Source organism: Falco cherrug, chromosome 2 (assembly GCF_023634085.1).
Source record: "Falco cherrug isolate bFalChe1 chromosome 2, bFalChe1.pri, whole genome shotgun sequence".
Taxonomy (NCBI): Eukaryota; Metazoa; Chordata; class Aves; order Falconiformes; family Falconidae; genus Falco; species Falco cherrug.
In genome coordinates this window covers 65,142,099-65,158,757 of record NC_073698.1, presented here as the reverse complement: position 1 = coordinate 65,158,757, position 16,659 = coordinate 65,142,099, and the positions used below count along the sequence as shown (strand labels likewise).

The window sequence follows — 16,659 nt, the reverse complement described above, 5'->3', positions numbered from 1 at the left end:
TTCCCCCCCCCCCCCCCCCCCCCCCCCCCGCTTCAGTGGTTCTCAGTCTTGAAAGCAGCAGTGTTTATCAAGCTATATGCCAATTAGTCTACTAGACTGTTATACTGGAGTTATTTACTCCTACTGAAACCCACTTATAGAGTACTTCTCCAATGGTTGAGAGGTCTTATGATTTCTGCACTAGCCTGGTCATGGCCAATTTTATATCCTTTTATTCTTGTGCCAATGTTGACTTTTAGGGTAAAAAATGTCCCCCTCTCTCTTGTGCTTACCTTTCATGTATTTGTAGGATACAGTAGAGTCATTTTACAGTTCTTTTGCTTCAGTCAAACTCTTCGCTGTTCCTGTTTTGGCCTAATAGTTAGTTTTTGTGCTTGTTCCAATTTTAATTTTTTTTCCCTTTTCCCCACTTGATCACAATGGCACCCTTTTTTTTCCAGTGGGACATGTGCTAGTGCCTTCTGCAGTGGTATTATTGCTCTTTTCACAGCTGAAAGTGTTTTATTTGAGACAGAAAAACTGTAGGATCTTCCTTGCTTTTTTTCCCTTGTGGCACTCTGTTTTTGATTTATGATGTCAGTAATAATGCATGTGCTATTACTCGTCTCTCATTGTCAACAGATGTTTTTTTCCACAGCTTATATGAATTCATAACACCTTTTTGCTGACCTTTATTTGCACATTCTTGTCCTTGTTATTTTTTATATCATCATGTCTCTCTTACTCCAATCTTTTCACTATGTTACTCTGTTGTTCCTTGCATATTGACATGGGACAGTATCTCTGTTTAGGATTCTTAAAAAATACCAGCTTTTTATTTTTCTCCAATGATGTTAATAAAGATCTTACATTAGATGTAGCCTACAAGCATTATTCAAGGATCAGTCTAACAACTGTCCTTCAGCCTGGTACTTCTTAGCCTTTTGTCTTTTAAATATTTTTTTTTTTTTTTTTTTACCCACATGTATTGCCTGGTTTTTTATAAATGACTAAAAATAAGAACAGAGTTTTGCATGATGAAATAGTCACCAAAGTAGTAAGACTGCACTGAACTAACTGGCTTTATCTGCAAGGACACAAGGTACAATGCAAAAGCCACTTTTGTCAGTAGCTTAGCAACTGCTGGTTAAGACAAATACCTGTTATCTCAACATGCAGACATTTAACATTTCTGTTTTGAGCTCTCTATGGTTCTCAGTTCATAGACTTGCATGTGTCAGCCATAGACTGGCAGGTACTGTTGTGTAAGAGATTAGGCATAGTAAGAGACATGAATATTTGAACTGAATAACAACATAGTTACATATCAAACTCTTGTATATCCTTCTCTTTTGAGATTAATGTTATAACAGTCTTTCAAGTCCCATCATACAGACTTCCAGGTTTGAAGGCAAGGGCCGCTTGAGAAATGCAGAATGCTGTACTACCTTTACAGTGTTTCTGTTTAGACTGCTTGCTTTAATTGCAGTTAAGCATGTATTTATTTCATTCTTGTGGCTGAATTTATTTTAATACCCTGATGGCTATTGCCAGGGAGCCTCTGAATGCAGAACTGGCTAGGCAGCTGTGTCTTTTAAGACCTGCTTCTCCAAAGGGGAGTGGAACTTCTTTTCACATGAAGCATTGTATTCAGCTCTGCAGGTAAAAGTCACCGCTAGACCTGACTTGAGCTGAATTTGCAGCCTGTGATGAAAAGCATGTCCTTTCATAGACAAGACTTGAGCACCACAGACATGTGCCTTTGGTGTGGAAAGCTCCTTGCTATGCATAACGTGCATGACCTCATGCTTGCACAGTAGGTTTTGATAACCAAGCTTTTTTATAGCACCACCCACCCAGAAAATTCCAGCGAATTGATCAGTTCTAGGCTGTTTGCTTATCTTCCTCTGGCAGCACCCAACTACAGGGCCATGAGCTGGCAGAGTTCTTGCTTATCCTTGGAGAGTTCCTTTGTGATCACGTGTGAAGCCATAGCAGTGCCCACCTCTGGAGCACATCACATCTGCTGCTAGGAGAGAGGAATGTTTGCCTGGTAGGCTGAACAATTAGTTTTGAAATATGGGACTCCAACATGCTTAACTGTTAACCAGTAGCCATGATGAAAGCGTTAATGTTTGAACATCATAGGTCAGTTGTACTTACCTAGGAATTAAGCATACAGTGTCCTGTTAAGCTCAAGGCGGAACGTAGGAGCCATCGTGTGCCTGTATTTAGAAACCATGATAAGCCTGAAATGCTTATTACTTACAAATCTGAACTGCTAGGGGACTTGGGAGACTTCAGCAAGCAGGACATGAGTAACTGACATTTTTCTTCTTTAAAATTATGTATATAGTTATACTTTTGGAATAATTTATTTCCTGTATGTATTGTAAGCCCACCCCTTGTCCCCAAATCACAAGCCTCATCAATAAAAGAACAAGCTCAGTATTTAGTAGGTGTACTTTAGGTAGCTGGGTAGAAAACTTACGTTTTTTTCTAGGCAGAAATGTCCTGTATATGACAAGAATATACATGTTGTCAGCCTTACTTTTGTGAGGAAACATGCTAGGTGTCAGCTATGCAGCAAAAGGACCCATAGTGTTTAAAAATGCTGAAGAATATTGTGTTCCTTGATATGGCTGTATTTACACTGGAAGCAGGACCTAAGTGATTTACTCCACCCAAAAAAGTCAAGTATGCCTCTTTCCTTCTAGCAAGCAAGCCTTGTATTAGTATGATTTCATTATGTTGAACTTGAGGTATCTTCAGTAGGCCCTCTGTGCTACTCTGGATGGGATTGCAGCCTTTGGGTATCTGTGCAAGTAGTGGTATTTGCCTGTTTATCTCCCCAGTAAATCAGAGTTTCATCCCTTCCAAAAGTCACCAGCAAAATAAACTTTTCAAAAGAAATCTTAGTTCATTTAGGACTGATCAAAGGTAGAATTTCCTGGCTGTGTACAAAGGAGGAAGGTAGACAGAGTGATAGAAACACAGAAGTGTGGGTTTGGGGGAAGAGGGTTTTTTTGTTGTTTTTTGTTTTTGGTTTGTTTTTTTTTTTCCTGTGTAAAAACCAATTAGTGGCCAAGCCTTAGCGTGCAGTACCATGCTTGCTTAGTTTGTCCTTTGTTTTATTGGAATAGTCATGTTGGAGGGATGTTCTTTTTTTGGTGGGGTTTTTTGTTTGTTTTTTAAAATTTTTAGCTAATGGCTCTAGTCATAAAAGCACTAATGTGTATGTGTGGTATTGCAACTATAGTTTTGGCAGAGCTGTCTTCATGTTAAAGGGATTGTGCTATTCTAACTGTGGAATTAAAACATAGGCATAAAGCCAAAGTAGTTTATTTCATTCCTCATAGCATTTTTTTTTTACCTTCTAATGGCCAGCTAGGGCTCTGCATGTTCACTTACAATTTTAATAAAGCAACCTTCCTGAATATATCACCTTGACAGCAAGAAGCATAGTATAATTGCTGACAAATGTATAATGGGGTTATGGTGCTCAATGCAGATCCTAATACACAGTTTTGTATTTTAACTTGTAAGTTGCCATAAGCTATACTCATATGCTTGAAGTAATCTCTGTGTTAAATACCAAGACTCCTAAAACTGGAAATGTAACTGGATTTGCTGTACAAGAAACCGGCTGAGGAAACAGTGGTATTTCCTCCCATTCCCTCTGCAGCAGACTCGTTTGGCTAGAGCTCATCTTTGTGAAAGGTCCCAGACTTGGTCTGAATGACAGACCCTACCACCACTCCTAATAGTGTATTCAAACTATAAATCACTCTTATTAAAAATGTTTGCTATACTTTTTATTGGAATTTACCTTGTCATAACTTGTAGCTGTTGCTTCTTTTTAGAGACTTCCTCTTACTATATTGAAAAGCCCATAATGCTTACGGTGTTTTCTCTATGAAGTGATCAAGTTTGTTTTTCATTTTCCTTGTATAATTTTTACAAGTAGAGAAGTTCCTTACAGAGCTTGGTGTTTTTTTTTTTTGTAAGTATTGTTTGTAACCTTTTTTTTCCCACATCCTTTCTAGTTCTTCAACTTTCTGCCTTAAATGTGAATATCGGAGCTCGATAAGTTTTCTAACCTCAGTTTTGCTAATGTCATATACAGAGATGACATATTCTCTCCTTGAGTAGTGAATATATCTATGGATTACTTTGGCTTTTCCTGAGCTAAGATGTGCTTACTCTGGATTCATCATATTTGGAACTTAAGATACTACAGCATCGTTTATTTGAAATTGCTCAACTGTATTATCAAGGTTTTTTTCTAATATGGCATAATATAAAGAAGCACTGACAGCAGGCTTTGATATTGTTTCAAAATAATGTACTGCATATCCAGCATATATTATTTGTGGAAGGAGATGTGCTTTGGTAGTAAAGGAAATTATATGAAGAAAATGATGTGCAGAGCACAGTGGTAACTTTTGTCTACATAATAGTATAAGAAGTGACTGTTCAGTTTGAGATGCTTAAGAAATACAACCGTACTTGTTTTGTGTGTTTTATATTCAGAAGATTTGCATGCTTTACTAAGCTTTCAATTAATGGCTAGTGGAGCATTCTCATTTGGTCCTCTTACAGTTTTAAAGCCTGTTGCTTCAAGGTTAAAATTAATTCTCGTTAGCTGCTTCAAGCTTGAAGTAAGAGGATTGTGGCTTTCATTCCCCTTGGCTTCAGACTGAAGGTTTGGATTGGTTTCCCTCTCCAAACAGCAGGCTAGAACTGTATGTGTCTGTCCAGCTCTCTTTTTAAGCCTCCTACTTCTGTTCCAGTCTTTTAAGTAATATGCTTGGTAGTTCCCATGGCGTGACTGTAGTGTTCTTGTAAAGAGGTGAAGAAACTGTAACGCTGGTGGTTTTAAGTGAGAGAATATAAATGCTGTGGTTTGTGCTGAGTTGTTAAGAATAATCTTGTCAGTGCAGTGAACTGATAAAATAGCTATTCTTCCTAATCCTGTAGAGGACTTTAAAAAGCCACAGATCCAGGAATCCTTATTCAGCTCAAGTCATCAGTCATTAAGACTCACTGTACAATTGTAAACTAATTTAAAAAAAATAAAATAACGTTTGTTTCCTCTACAGGCATGACAAGCAGTTGTGGTAATCTTCAGTGCTTGTTCATTAATTTCCTCTCCATTTGAGGAAACTGGTGTTAAAAGTCTGTCAAAGGGTTTTGTGAATTAAAAGCCTTGGCTCCTGGGACCATCATCATCAACCCAGTAAGCTGCAGCCTTCCCCAAAGCATGGAACTTCTTTAGACTGGCACAATTCATAGAGTGCAATGACTGGAGTCAGGCCAGGCCATTTAGAAACAGCCAAGTGGTGAATAACTCATGTCTGTTGGTGTCTATCAGCTCACTGAAACTACGGGAAAAAAAAACCCTATCCACAAAAGGAACAATTCCAATGGTAGTGGATACGAAAAGGGGGAAGAGGGAAGAAAGCTGTCCAACGGAATTTTTCTCAGTTATATTTAACCTGTATGAGAGCACTTTGGTAGCTGTAACTTTAGTCTGGACTAGGTTTTAATGATGCAAACATCTCTACTGAGCAGTACATTAAATAAATAAACTAGCCAGTTTCATTCTCCTTAACTAGAATTTCTGGAAGTTGTGTTTCTGCTTTCTAACATGCTGTGCACTTCAGTTTGTTTCTCTGAATTTACACAGTGAATCTTTGTTTCTTTGTATTTCATCTCTGCCTTCTATAATGTCTAGAAGGATATAATGTTTGCCTTTCTTTCTGTTTTCTTTATAATTAGGAAGCATCCTTCAATTTCCAAATGGTAGCTACTACATCTGCTCAGAATCCCACTGTGCTGTGTGAAAGAGCCCTTTGGTTTCCTATTTGCTTTCTGCTCCACAAGATCCACTTTCCAAGTTTGGGTTCAGAAGCAGAAGATAAATACAGGCAGATGGGGTTATGTAGAAACACTCAAATACTGCCTTTTTGTGCTTGCTGAAAAGTTGTTAATGGTAAATCATTTTTCAAAAATCTATTATTCTAAATTTTGGGTAATCTCAGTATCACAACAAACAAGCATCCATAAAATCCTTGCACATTCTTCCCCTCCCCCCGCCCCCTCTTCCCCCTGGTTTTTTATTTCAAGGTGGTTCTTCCACCCAAAGGAAATGGGCCTTGGTTATGGTTTTGTTTTTTTTTTTTAAAGCTGATTGTTCAATTGTGAACAATATGGCTACTGCCGGTTCTGGTGTGAGTTTAGTACCTCAGGACAGACGTTCCGGTTCAGTGAAGGAAAAATAAAATGTGGCTTGAGCCTCTTTTGGGTTTGTAGTTGATTCCCCCTGCCCAGTTCCCTGGAGGATTAGGAATTTAGGTGTTAAAAATAACATAGAGTTCAGCTTGCTGCTTAACATATATCTGAGGATATCACTTTGGCCAGGACACCTGCAGGGGGTTACTTTGGCCTGATATTGCCAAAAGAATTGGCAGTACTCTTAGCTTTCCTCCTTTTCCTGTTTTGACTTTCTGATTTCCTCTCAAACATAGGTTGTCCAACTTTTTATGCCAGGCTCATGATGTAGATTCTTAGAAGACCTATTGCACCTTTTTGGACTATCCCGTGGCAGAAATAAAATAGCAGAACATTGCCCTGCATTCTTGGACAAAACAGGCTGACAGTTGCCAACAGAGGGAATGAGTCAATAGTTTGTGTAGGGATAGCATAAATGGTATTTAGATGCTCTGAAGGTGAGAAAGGACTGTCTGACCTCTGTGTAACTGAAGTGATGAAATTCATTCCATGTGTTGCATGAAGTTCATAAACTTGACCATGACAGCATATCTTTTTGGGAAGGAAAGCTTTGTTCTGCCAAGATTGTTTAAAATAACCCCTGTGCTCAGTAACATGCAAACAGAGAAGTTCTGTAGTGAAGGATTACAGAAGAGGATTTTTTCCCACAAAGGCATATGGTGGAATCTGTTTCTGTTATGACTTGAGATGTAGAACTGAATGGTTTTCATGAGGTTGGCCAGTTCTGTTCATGGCAACCTCTGCTTTTGCCTGCCAGCATTGAGGCCTGCTCTGTTTGTCTCTTCTGGATTCCAGTGAAGTCCAGTAGCAAATGGTAATGTGCATCTACAGCAAGGAGACATTTTTTAATCTCGCATGTTGGTTTAAAAATGAACCATTTTTGCCTGTTTGGGGGGGGGGGGGGGGGAGAGAGAACATTAATTCCCCACCCTGGCTCTCATGGACATTATCAATGTGTTCTTGTCAATAAAATACTTTATGTGGCTTATGACTGGGAAAAGTTAAACCAGCTAATTTTTAATTTTTCAGTTTGGTTAAATAAACTGGATCACCAAGACAAATCACTTCGTTTGTCCCAGGCTGGGTTTTATAGGCTTTCGAAATAATAGTTAGAAATGCTGGAAGATAAGTAGCAGAGCTGAGGTCTTGTCTTGGGTATTTCTGTAACACTAAGAATTTGTATCATCGTGTCAGTTCCTGTAGGAGTATTTATATTTAACCTGACATATGCACAGCAGACTTGAAGGATTCTTTTTTAACTTCTGCAGCTCTGACTTGTAGAGGTAACTTAAGGCTATAAGAGTACTGCTTCTTAAACTTTTATTTTTGGAACCTCTTAATCTATTTGTTACGGAGAACAAGGTCACGCAGTCCCTACAAGCTTTATCCTTATTTCCTGCAAATCTCATTATTGCTCTGGAGCACAAGCAGCGAGTTATGTCTCGGTTCTGGATGTGCTGGTAGGATTCAGGGAGGAGCTAATTATTGTGATGGAGAGACAGTGAAATGTCACTTAAGGAATATCTCTTTGCCAGATACTGAGCTAGAACAGGTTTCAAGCTCAGTGACAACATGCCACAGTCAGTGCAGTGTTAGTAAGAAAAAGCCTTTTGAACAAGGAAGAAAGTCCCTTCATCTAGTCACCTGTGTTGTACAGAAGCAATAAAATACCTGGCAGCTGGTGAAGCTGGCTTTTCCTTTTTGCTGCTTGACTCCAAGAGGAAGAGAAGCTGACGATTCCGGCAGAGCCATGGAGCTGCACTGCTGTTTGGAGTCAGGACCCTGCTGAGGAAGGGGAAACTTCCACGTGGGGTGCTGCCTGCGTTGCCCTCTGCTACTCTCTTGGGCACTCCTAAACATAGCAAGACATCCAAAACTCAGAGGCAGGCACCAGGAACAACAGACTAGGCAAAGCAGGTGCATGTGGGTAAGCAACAGGCAAAGGAAGGCTGAGAGGAAAGTACGGAAAGCCTAGGACCAGTTTAGCACACATCTTGGGAACATGGCACTTTGTATTAGGAAACTTATTTTTCATCTAGACATTTTTCTGGAATTTAATAATAATAATTTAATAATAGACTATAATAATAATTTATAAGGCAATATTTCATTTGTTGCTTTCCAGAAGATGATGATGAAAAGTAATGTAGTATTTGATCACCTAAATGTTACCGTTATCAGTTCCATGTGACAATTTGATGAATAAAAGGAAGCAATCTGGCTTTGTGCTTTTTCAGGGGGATGCTATACTATGAGGACGTTCCTATAAACCAACCTAGATCAACAGATACACAATATAATTAGCCTACATTTGATTACTTTTTAAATTATTATTAGTAAGTGGCAGATTGGGAGCAGTTACTGACTCAGGTCTGTTCTGTCTTTTGCTAGATTATTGAGAGGGAAAATAATTAATATGCTAATTAAATGTGGATCATGCAAATCTAGAAATTTTATGTAATGAGTAAGATAAGATATGGAAGGAACATAAAGCTAATGTATTTTGATGATGGGTGAGTAAAAATAATTTGCTGCACAGTATCTTGTGGAAAAACAGCTTTGTGCTGTGGGGGAGGGTTAGGCTTGTGTAGACTTGTTTGTAAACACCGATACCTTGACTTTAGGAGAGATTCTGGGCAGAGCGGCCAATTATAAACGATTAGGAAAATAGGGCACACAGTGAAATGTTTGCAGCAAGGGAGGGCTGCAGGATTTTTGCTGAGGAGACATTTCCAGAAGACCTGGGGGCTGGGCATCCTCAGCAAGGAACAGAACAGAAGAGCCGCCGTAGGTTAAATGTTACCAAGCACTTAGGCACGGAACCAAGTACAAGATCATTTTCACTAGTGAGACCAGATGTGGACCATGAAAAGCGGCTCAGGCATGATGCTGGATCCTCTTCTGACTTGCCCGTGTAGTTCCGGGTATGCCTGCACAGACCTGGTGCGAGTGCCTGGGGCAGAGTGCAGGTGTGGGTGCTGCTGGCTGCACTCCTGAAGGCCTTCCTCCCCGCTGCGGGGGACGCCGCCCTCCGAAAACTGACAGTAGAGCTATCAGGTTAGGTCTGTGCCACCCCCTGGGCTACTGCAATGCTGTTATGTCCCTTGTAAGTCTTCTGTGGGTAAGTCTTACACAAATAGGGGGTCCTGCAGGAAGGAATGTTTCTGGAGACTTGGAAATGTGGCTTTTCTAATTTGAGGCACTAACTTTGTATATGTACATTTATGTAGAAAAGTATATCTATACAGTAAAATTATATATTAAATTATAAGTTCGTATTAATTATGTGTAATAATTGCAACTAATACCCACACTAACTATAATTAATATATAATAATTACATATTAAAAAGTCTTGGATGCATATTCTTTTAATGTAACTTCTTTCTGTTGTGAACTGGCAGCTAATACCCTGGAAAAAACCTGCTATTCAGTTATTGGTATTTGCATAAAATCGTTAGTCACTCCTGCTTGTTTTGCAGTGACGCTGGGCTGAACATCGCAGTGCTGTGTGCCAGGGCGCATGGGGGCTGCTCCTGCTCCAAGAGGAACAGCAGGAGGCTGCCCCAGATAGATGAATAGTTCCTTTTTCCTTTCCGTCCGGCGCTACAATCTAACAAACTTGAATGACATTTTAATTTACACCAAGGCTTCCCAGCTGCTTGCTGCTTCAGTAATTCAAGGAGTGATATACCCAAGTTGCCTGGCTGTTAACTTTTTACTTGCCAGCTCTCAAAGAGCTGGGTGGGTGTCCGGTTGTGTTCTCACTGAGATCCTGACATTTACTTTGCTGTACAAATTAAAAATAGCAGCTGCTGTTGATTCCAGCATATCAGATGATTGCAGTAGAGCAGGGAGCATGTGGGCTGCTGTCCTTCCTCCTGAGGACACTTGCCAGTGGCAACTTGAAGAAGTTTTAAGTACCCACGTGTCTCAGGAGCACAAAAAAGAAAAAAAAAAAAGTTTGTGGATGTATGAGAAGAGGAGGAAGGGCAGGAAAGGGAAGGAGGTTTAGTCTGTTACCTGAAATGTGATTTGGTTTTCACTTACACTAAAGTAATTGTACTGTTTACATTGTAAGAAAGGTTTACTCTGCCAGTTAATGTTACTTTACCTGCATTACAGCTCACAAATGAGCACGACGCTAACACAAAATATGCAGAGAGGTTTTTGTGTTGGCTTTGGAGGTCATGGTGTGGCTCTGGGTTTAGTACGCTTTTTCATGGGAACTACTTGTGCTTTCGCTCTGAGGTTTCCCTACGAGCAACTGAAAGGCAAATGGTTAAAGAAATGTATATAGTGGCAGTGACTTTTACGTCTGTAGAGGAGTTTTACCTGTCATTCTTCAATGGGAGCAAAGAAAAAAGGTCACAGACAAAAAGCTGGATTCTAAAGGTTGAATGTGATGCTTCTTATTACCATACTGTAGATGTTCTGCAGTTTGACAGGGCAAATGTAGAGCAAATAGCTCCTGGGGTGGGAATTCTGTTCAAGAAAACCATTGACACAGGGAAAACTGAAATATTCAACTGTTCTTGTGATTTCGTTAGAGAAATTAAAGTGGTTATAAATGTACTGCATACTTTGGACATCTTCTTAAACTTGTTTGTGGCACTGGGAGGTTTAAAAAACTTATTTCAGACAAATGGGCTTTGCTCTTTCAGCTTCGTTTATCCCCATGTGAATCCTTGGCCTGTGCCGTGTATGTCTAGGAACCTTGGCAGAAACCAACAAAGTTTGAGAAATCTGAACTGTAGCTTTCCAGAATCAGTGAAGGAAAGAAACACAGAGAAAGGTGCTTGTGTCACCAGTTATTTCTTTCAGTAAATAATAACATAGGTCTTGCCAGCAAAGCGCTAGTGAGTGACCAAGAATTGCTTCCCAGGGCTGGAGCAATCAAATCCAGCTTAAATGATTCTGTTGACATCTAAACCAAAAACATGAATTCCTTAAATATCTGTGTAATTCTTGTCCTTTGCTGAACCATCTCAACTCTTAAGAACTAAAATAGTATTTTTCTTCCCTTAAGTATACCCGTAACTGCTTGTTTATAGAACTGAGATTATTGTCATTAAGCCTGCACCTTGGTAATGACAATGCTTACCCTATCAAACAGGCTGCGGAGTGACAGTTGGGTTGTGCTTCATTGTTCTTTACGTTGGATTTAACAGTTTAGTGCAGTGGGCAACAGTGCAGGTGTGGGTCTAATTTCAACCCCTGTCTTGCCAGTAAGTAGGAAGAGATGTCGCTTAAGTGATCTGTCATTCACTTCCTTTCGGCATTATTCTGTGAAAAGTGGGATTTCCTTGGCTCAGAGAAATACAGAGGAAGAACTTCTAACTGAATGGCTATGTCAAACCCTAGAAGAGTTATCAGGCCTCCAGCACCCCTGCATAGCTGACACTCAAAAAGTCACATTTCCAATCTGTGACTGGACCAAGCCTAAAGGCTACAGGTTGTTTGGAGTTCTGGTTGTTTTGTTGAGTTTTTGTCACCTGTGTGGGTGTTGTGTGGACTGGGAGGCGTGCAGCCCCCACATGTGGGAAGGAGGTGGTGGTTAGATTGAACTGTTAATTAGTAAGACTTTTGTAGTTGAAGCTAGCCGTTAAAATCTGCCTAGGTGATCTTTTATTGGGAAGGAAGAATGACCTGCCAAAAAACATCAGAGAGAAAGAAGATGCCTTGGTAGGCTTGAATGAGGTGTTTGTGTAGAGGGATTAGCCTTGGCTGAAAGGGAAGTGCTGTATGGCCACAGTGCAGACGTCTGGTTGCACGGTTTAATTTACTTCGAGTTGAGATATGTAGGCTCAGCATACCTTTATACACTCCCCTGCACAGGACATTCTGTTCAATTTTGTGGCAAGATCGCATCCACAGATTCCTGAATTCCGGTTTCTTCTCTCCAAGATTATTACAGTCCGGCAATGTTGGGCCTGAAAACTGATCAGGAAGTCCTTGGAGAACTTGTGAAAATGAAAGTTCCAGCTGTGGCAGAGCTGATGGAAAGACATGGAGTCATGTGGACCCTAGTGGTGTCACGCTGGTTTATATGCTTGTTCATTGACATTCTTCCAGTAGAGGTAATGGGTAACAAAGTTCTCTTACTTATACAATCATCGTAATTATTTCATTTGTACTGCTTTAATTACCTCCTGGAAATCAAGAAGCTGTAATCTGAATTCTCTCCTTTCCTGCAGACTGTGCTCAGAATATGGGATTGTTTATTCTATGAAGGGTCAAAGATCATCTTCCGCGTGGCCTTAACATTAATCAAGCAACACCAAGCTTTTATTTTGGAAGCCACGAATTTTCCTGACATATGCGACAAATTTAAGCAGATCACCAAAGGCACATTTGTAACAGAATGTCACAGCTTCATGCAGGTAAATCATCTGCAGCTTTTAATTTTTACAAGTTAAAACCAAGACGGGCTTAGAAATGTTTTGTTCAGTCAAAAAGTTGCATACCGTTGGAAGAAATGCATCTGTCTGAACTTAGCAAAAGGATGAAGAATGTTTTTACATAAGAAACTCAAACCTTTCTAAGAATTTTCAAGAATAATTATTACCTAAATCCATATATAGCAATCCACTCATCTGTTGTACATGGAAAAATTTTTGTTGCCCTTTTTATCAGTTAAAGCAGGAAGGCTGATGAGAAAACAACCTCAGTGCATTCTTTCTGTGAACTATATTGATTGTGTTCCTGTGCTTTTTTTTCCAGATTAATTATAATAGAGTACCGTAGAATAAACAAAGTGAATTTTAAACTTGCATTGATAAATCTTCATAGTGCCAGAATATAAAGCATTGTTCAGAACAAAAAGGTAGCACCAGGTTCTTACTTCCATACAAAACCCCATGAAGCTGAGTGCTCAAGTCTTATGACAATTGCTAACTAAGAATTATTCAGAGATTGGATCCCAAATGTGTATAAAACACTTGTTTTACATTTCTGAGTTGCTCTGAATCATGTTAGCTGCAAAAAAACCCTGTTGTAAACCACTTGGCCAACTCCACTATCATTGTTTGCCAAGTGTGCACAAAATTACATCCCAGCAGGTGACTTTTACCCCCAAAAGAGTTTCATGCTCATGTCAGAACTCTGCATAGATCTGTCATAGTTCAATGTTACTAATGTTACATTTCATTTTTGCTCATGTTGAAGGAAAGTAAGCTTAACTTACTAGTGTTTGTGAGTCTTTTAAGCAAGGAAGCAAAAGAAAAATAAATTGCAGGTACAACTTTAATTTAGAAGGAAGATGTTTAAGGGGTTTTCCCATTCCATAAAGAGTTTAGAATAAGAATTTTGTTAAATATTAACTGCCATGAGAACACCACTTCAGAGGCTGATACAAACACTTGTCCTTAAAGGACTCTCCTTAATTACATTTTACAGCAGCTGGTTTTAGAAAATTAACTACTCTTTATTGCAGTTATGCTCAACAAAACAGTTTAACTGCATTGGTTACTGAGGGAGCTTCAAAGGCAATTTAAATAAACAGTTTAGGTTCTTCTGTAACTTTGAAACACATCGTTTTGGGTTTGGATTTGTTTGGGATTTTTTTCAGCAGTACAGATACTAGTACCAGCAGAGGTGATGGCAGTCAAGTATTTTATGCATCCCTCTGCCTGAACAAAAACATAGGTTTTTGTTTATTGCAATGCAGGTTGCTTTACCAGTATGCTGTTCAGAGCTGGCATGTTTATAATCTCGTCTCCAATGTTGTCAGTTATAGCTACAGAGAAGCAAGGGAGCCACACATCTTAACTGTAGCTTGAAGTGCATAAACTAGCACCTTGCTTTTGTCTGGTCAGAAGTTTTAGATGAAGTAGTGGAAAGAAATGTATTGTTCCTGAGCAACAAGCCAAAGGAAAAAAAAAAAAATCAAAACAAAACAGATGTGTGATGGCATTGCATCGAATTCTTACATCCATATACACTACTACCCTGAAAAGCATGGTAGAAGAGAACTGCAAAGGTAGCATACTGAGGGATTAAGACTGATTTTTTTGCAGTAGGAACATACTGTTTTATGCACGTGTTCCAGGACCTGAACAACCTACGCTAGCACTATATGGGTAATGCTACAGTGTGTTTCTCAGGATGCCTTATGATGTTCTGCGTATGCCTGTCATCCACCAACACAAATGCCTTCCAAAATAATTTTAACTGGACACTTATATCCAGACTAGCTTTTATATTGTCATTGTGTCACTTACAGCTCTTGCTAAGAGCTGCAGTTTTACCTTATCTTTACAGCACAGTAGGCAAAGATGCTACCCTGTTACAAGGAGGTCAAACAGCAGTAAACATTTTCACAGAATGGGTATCAAAGCAGGGATTTCACACTTCAGAGAACTACATGAGAATTCCAGCACGTTGTCCAAATCCAGCATTTTAACTATGAATTTTCTCTTTTTGCCCCCAGAAAATATTCACAGAGCCTGGAAGCTTATCCATGGCAACAATCAACAAACTCAGAGAGACTTGCAGAGAGAAGCTGCTTTCTCAGGGATAACAAACCATATTTAACCAGGTGGTCAGATACTACAGCAATTGACACATTCCTCTATTTGCACTAAAGCACACTTTAAGCTTTCCATGAGTTAACTGACACTTGACCAATTTTTCCTGCCTTTCAAGTAAGTGTTGTTAACACTTTGTACTGTATGTCAGACTTGGTAACTGGAACTGGTGGTTCTGTTGCTGTTTGTGGTTGTGTTTTTTTTTTTAAAAGAGTAAAGTGTTTTCAGAGTAGAACATGATCAGTGTCAGCATGCTCCTTTTAAAGTCACAGGGCATTTTGTAACCTTAAAAGAAAACAGGTGTATAAAATTACATATCCTTCCTACCGTACTAACTGTGACACTGCTGTCATTTGTACAGAATAAATTATTTTAATTTGTCAGAACCTGTCACTTGATGTGAAGAGAGTAAAGTGTATTATCTCTTTCCTGATTGCTGTTAGTAGGCTAGAATACAAGCATCTTTCTTCCTTTTTCCTTGCTGCTGTCACTTAAGGAACTCAATAAATACGGCAAAGTGCAGGGCAAGACAACAATGAGGAAGGCAATCTTCATCTTCACTAGCAGTTACTCTATGCAGTGTAGTAATAGCTCTTCAGGTAAAGCAAGCAGGAAAGGGGCAAGTTCAGGCTACAGAGAGCAGCAGCAAGAATTGCTCTATGACTGCGCTTGGTATTTTATATGCATTTTCAGGATTTTCTAGCTCTAGCACAGCAGGTAAAAGTAATTTGACTCAAATCTGGAAGTAGCATTTCTCACTTTGCTGTAAGGGATGCTGAAAGTAGATGCTGTACTTCCACTTCATGCTGGCATACGAAGCTTGCACTACAGGTGCTATATGTCATACACCACCGTCACTAAAAATCTGGGGAGAAACACGTGTAAAGACAGGCACGAACAGACTTCTCCCCTGACAGGGCGAGACAGCGGGCAGTTCCGAAGCTGTACCCTAACGCGAGTCCAAACAGCCTAGCCCTGGGCAGGAGCCAGCAAAGCAGCCGCAGCCTGGCCCTACGCCTCCTCCAGCCCTGCTGGGGCCCGCGGGCTAGGAATTGCTTCCTTGTCCCCACAGCGCCCTCGCGTGGCCAAATACTTCCCCTCACCTTCCGACGGCCGCGGAAGGCAGGGAAGGCAACTGAAAAGAGACCAGCAATTTGTGCTTTTTATTCACCCTGTTGAACGACTACTGGGGAAAGCTTCGCCTTTTAATTCCACACTCCTTGCCAGATTCCACTCAAAGCTATCTTCATTCCTTTTCAAAAAACTTCTTTCAAAAGTCTTTCAAAAGACTTCTTTTTCCCCTCCCCTGCAGCTTTTCTTTCATTCCTCAGCAGGGAAAAAACCCCCACAACTTTTCAGAGGAAGTAGGTGAGCGCTCTTCTCGACAGTAAAGACAGCTACTCCACAGTAGGATTTCAAGCTATCTATCCTTCATGGTACCAGACAGACACCTTTCTCCTCGAGTAGTGAATAAGGACATTAGCAGTAGCATACTTTTGGCACAGCAGCAGGCATTATGAAATACTACGCTGTAATGTTTATGTAATATTATGCTGAAATATTTATTCACCACTGGCAAAATCCAGTTTCCAGGTACCTTCAAGCTAGCTGGGCAGATGATCCAAAGTATGCCAGCCTTGCTGCCATACATTTGGCTCTTGTCAGAAGAATCGTGTCCTGTGCAGTGTTTCAGTGTGCCTTGGTTCCTGCCCTGCACAGCCAGTACCAGTAACACCAAAACATTGCTGCAGGAGGGAATTAGACAAGCTTTAAACACAACTGTTCATTTCCAGCACGTGACAACACACACAGACCTCAACAGACATGTGCCTCCTACTCTGTAGTAAGAATCCAACTTC

General features: G+C 40.0%; 1 protein-coding gene across 1 annotated transcript in view; it reads left to right on the top strand.

Annotated features, from left to right (window-relative positions):
- The window catches only part of GRTP1 (growth hormone regulated TBC protein 1), a 36,455-nt gene extending 21,420 nt beyond the window's left edge, over positions 1 to 15,035 (top strand). Inside the window, exons 6-8 of the mRNA XM_055702176.1 lie at positions 12,180 to 12,352; positions 12,470 to 12,655; positions 14,704 to 15,035. Coding sequence (XP_055558151.1) covers positions 12,180 to 12,352; positions 12,470 to 12,655; positions 14,704 to 14,793 — 449 coding nt within the window. The 3' untranslated portion in view covers positions 14,794 to 15,035. The remainder of the gene's footprint in view (positions 1 to 12,179; positions 12,353 to 12,469; positions 12,656 to 14,703) is intronic.
- The last annotated feature ends 1,624 nt before the right edge of the window (positions 15,036 to 16,659 follow it).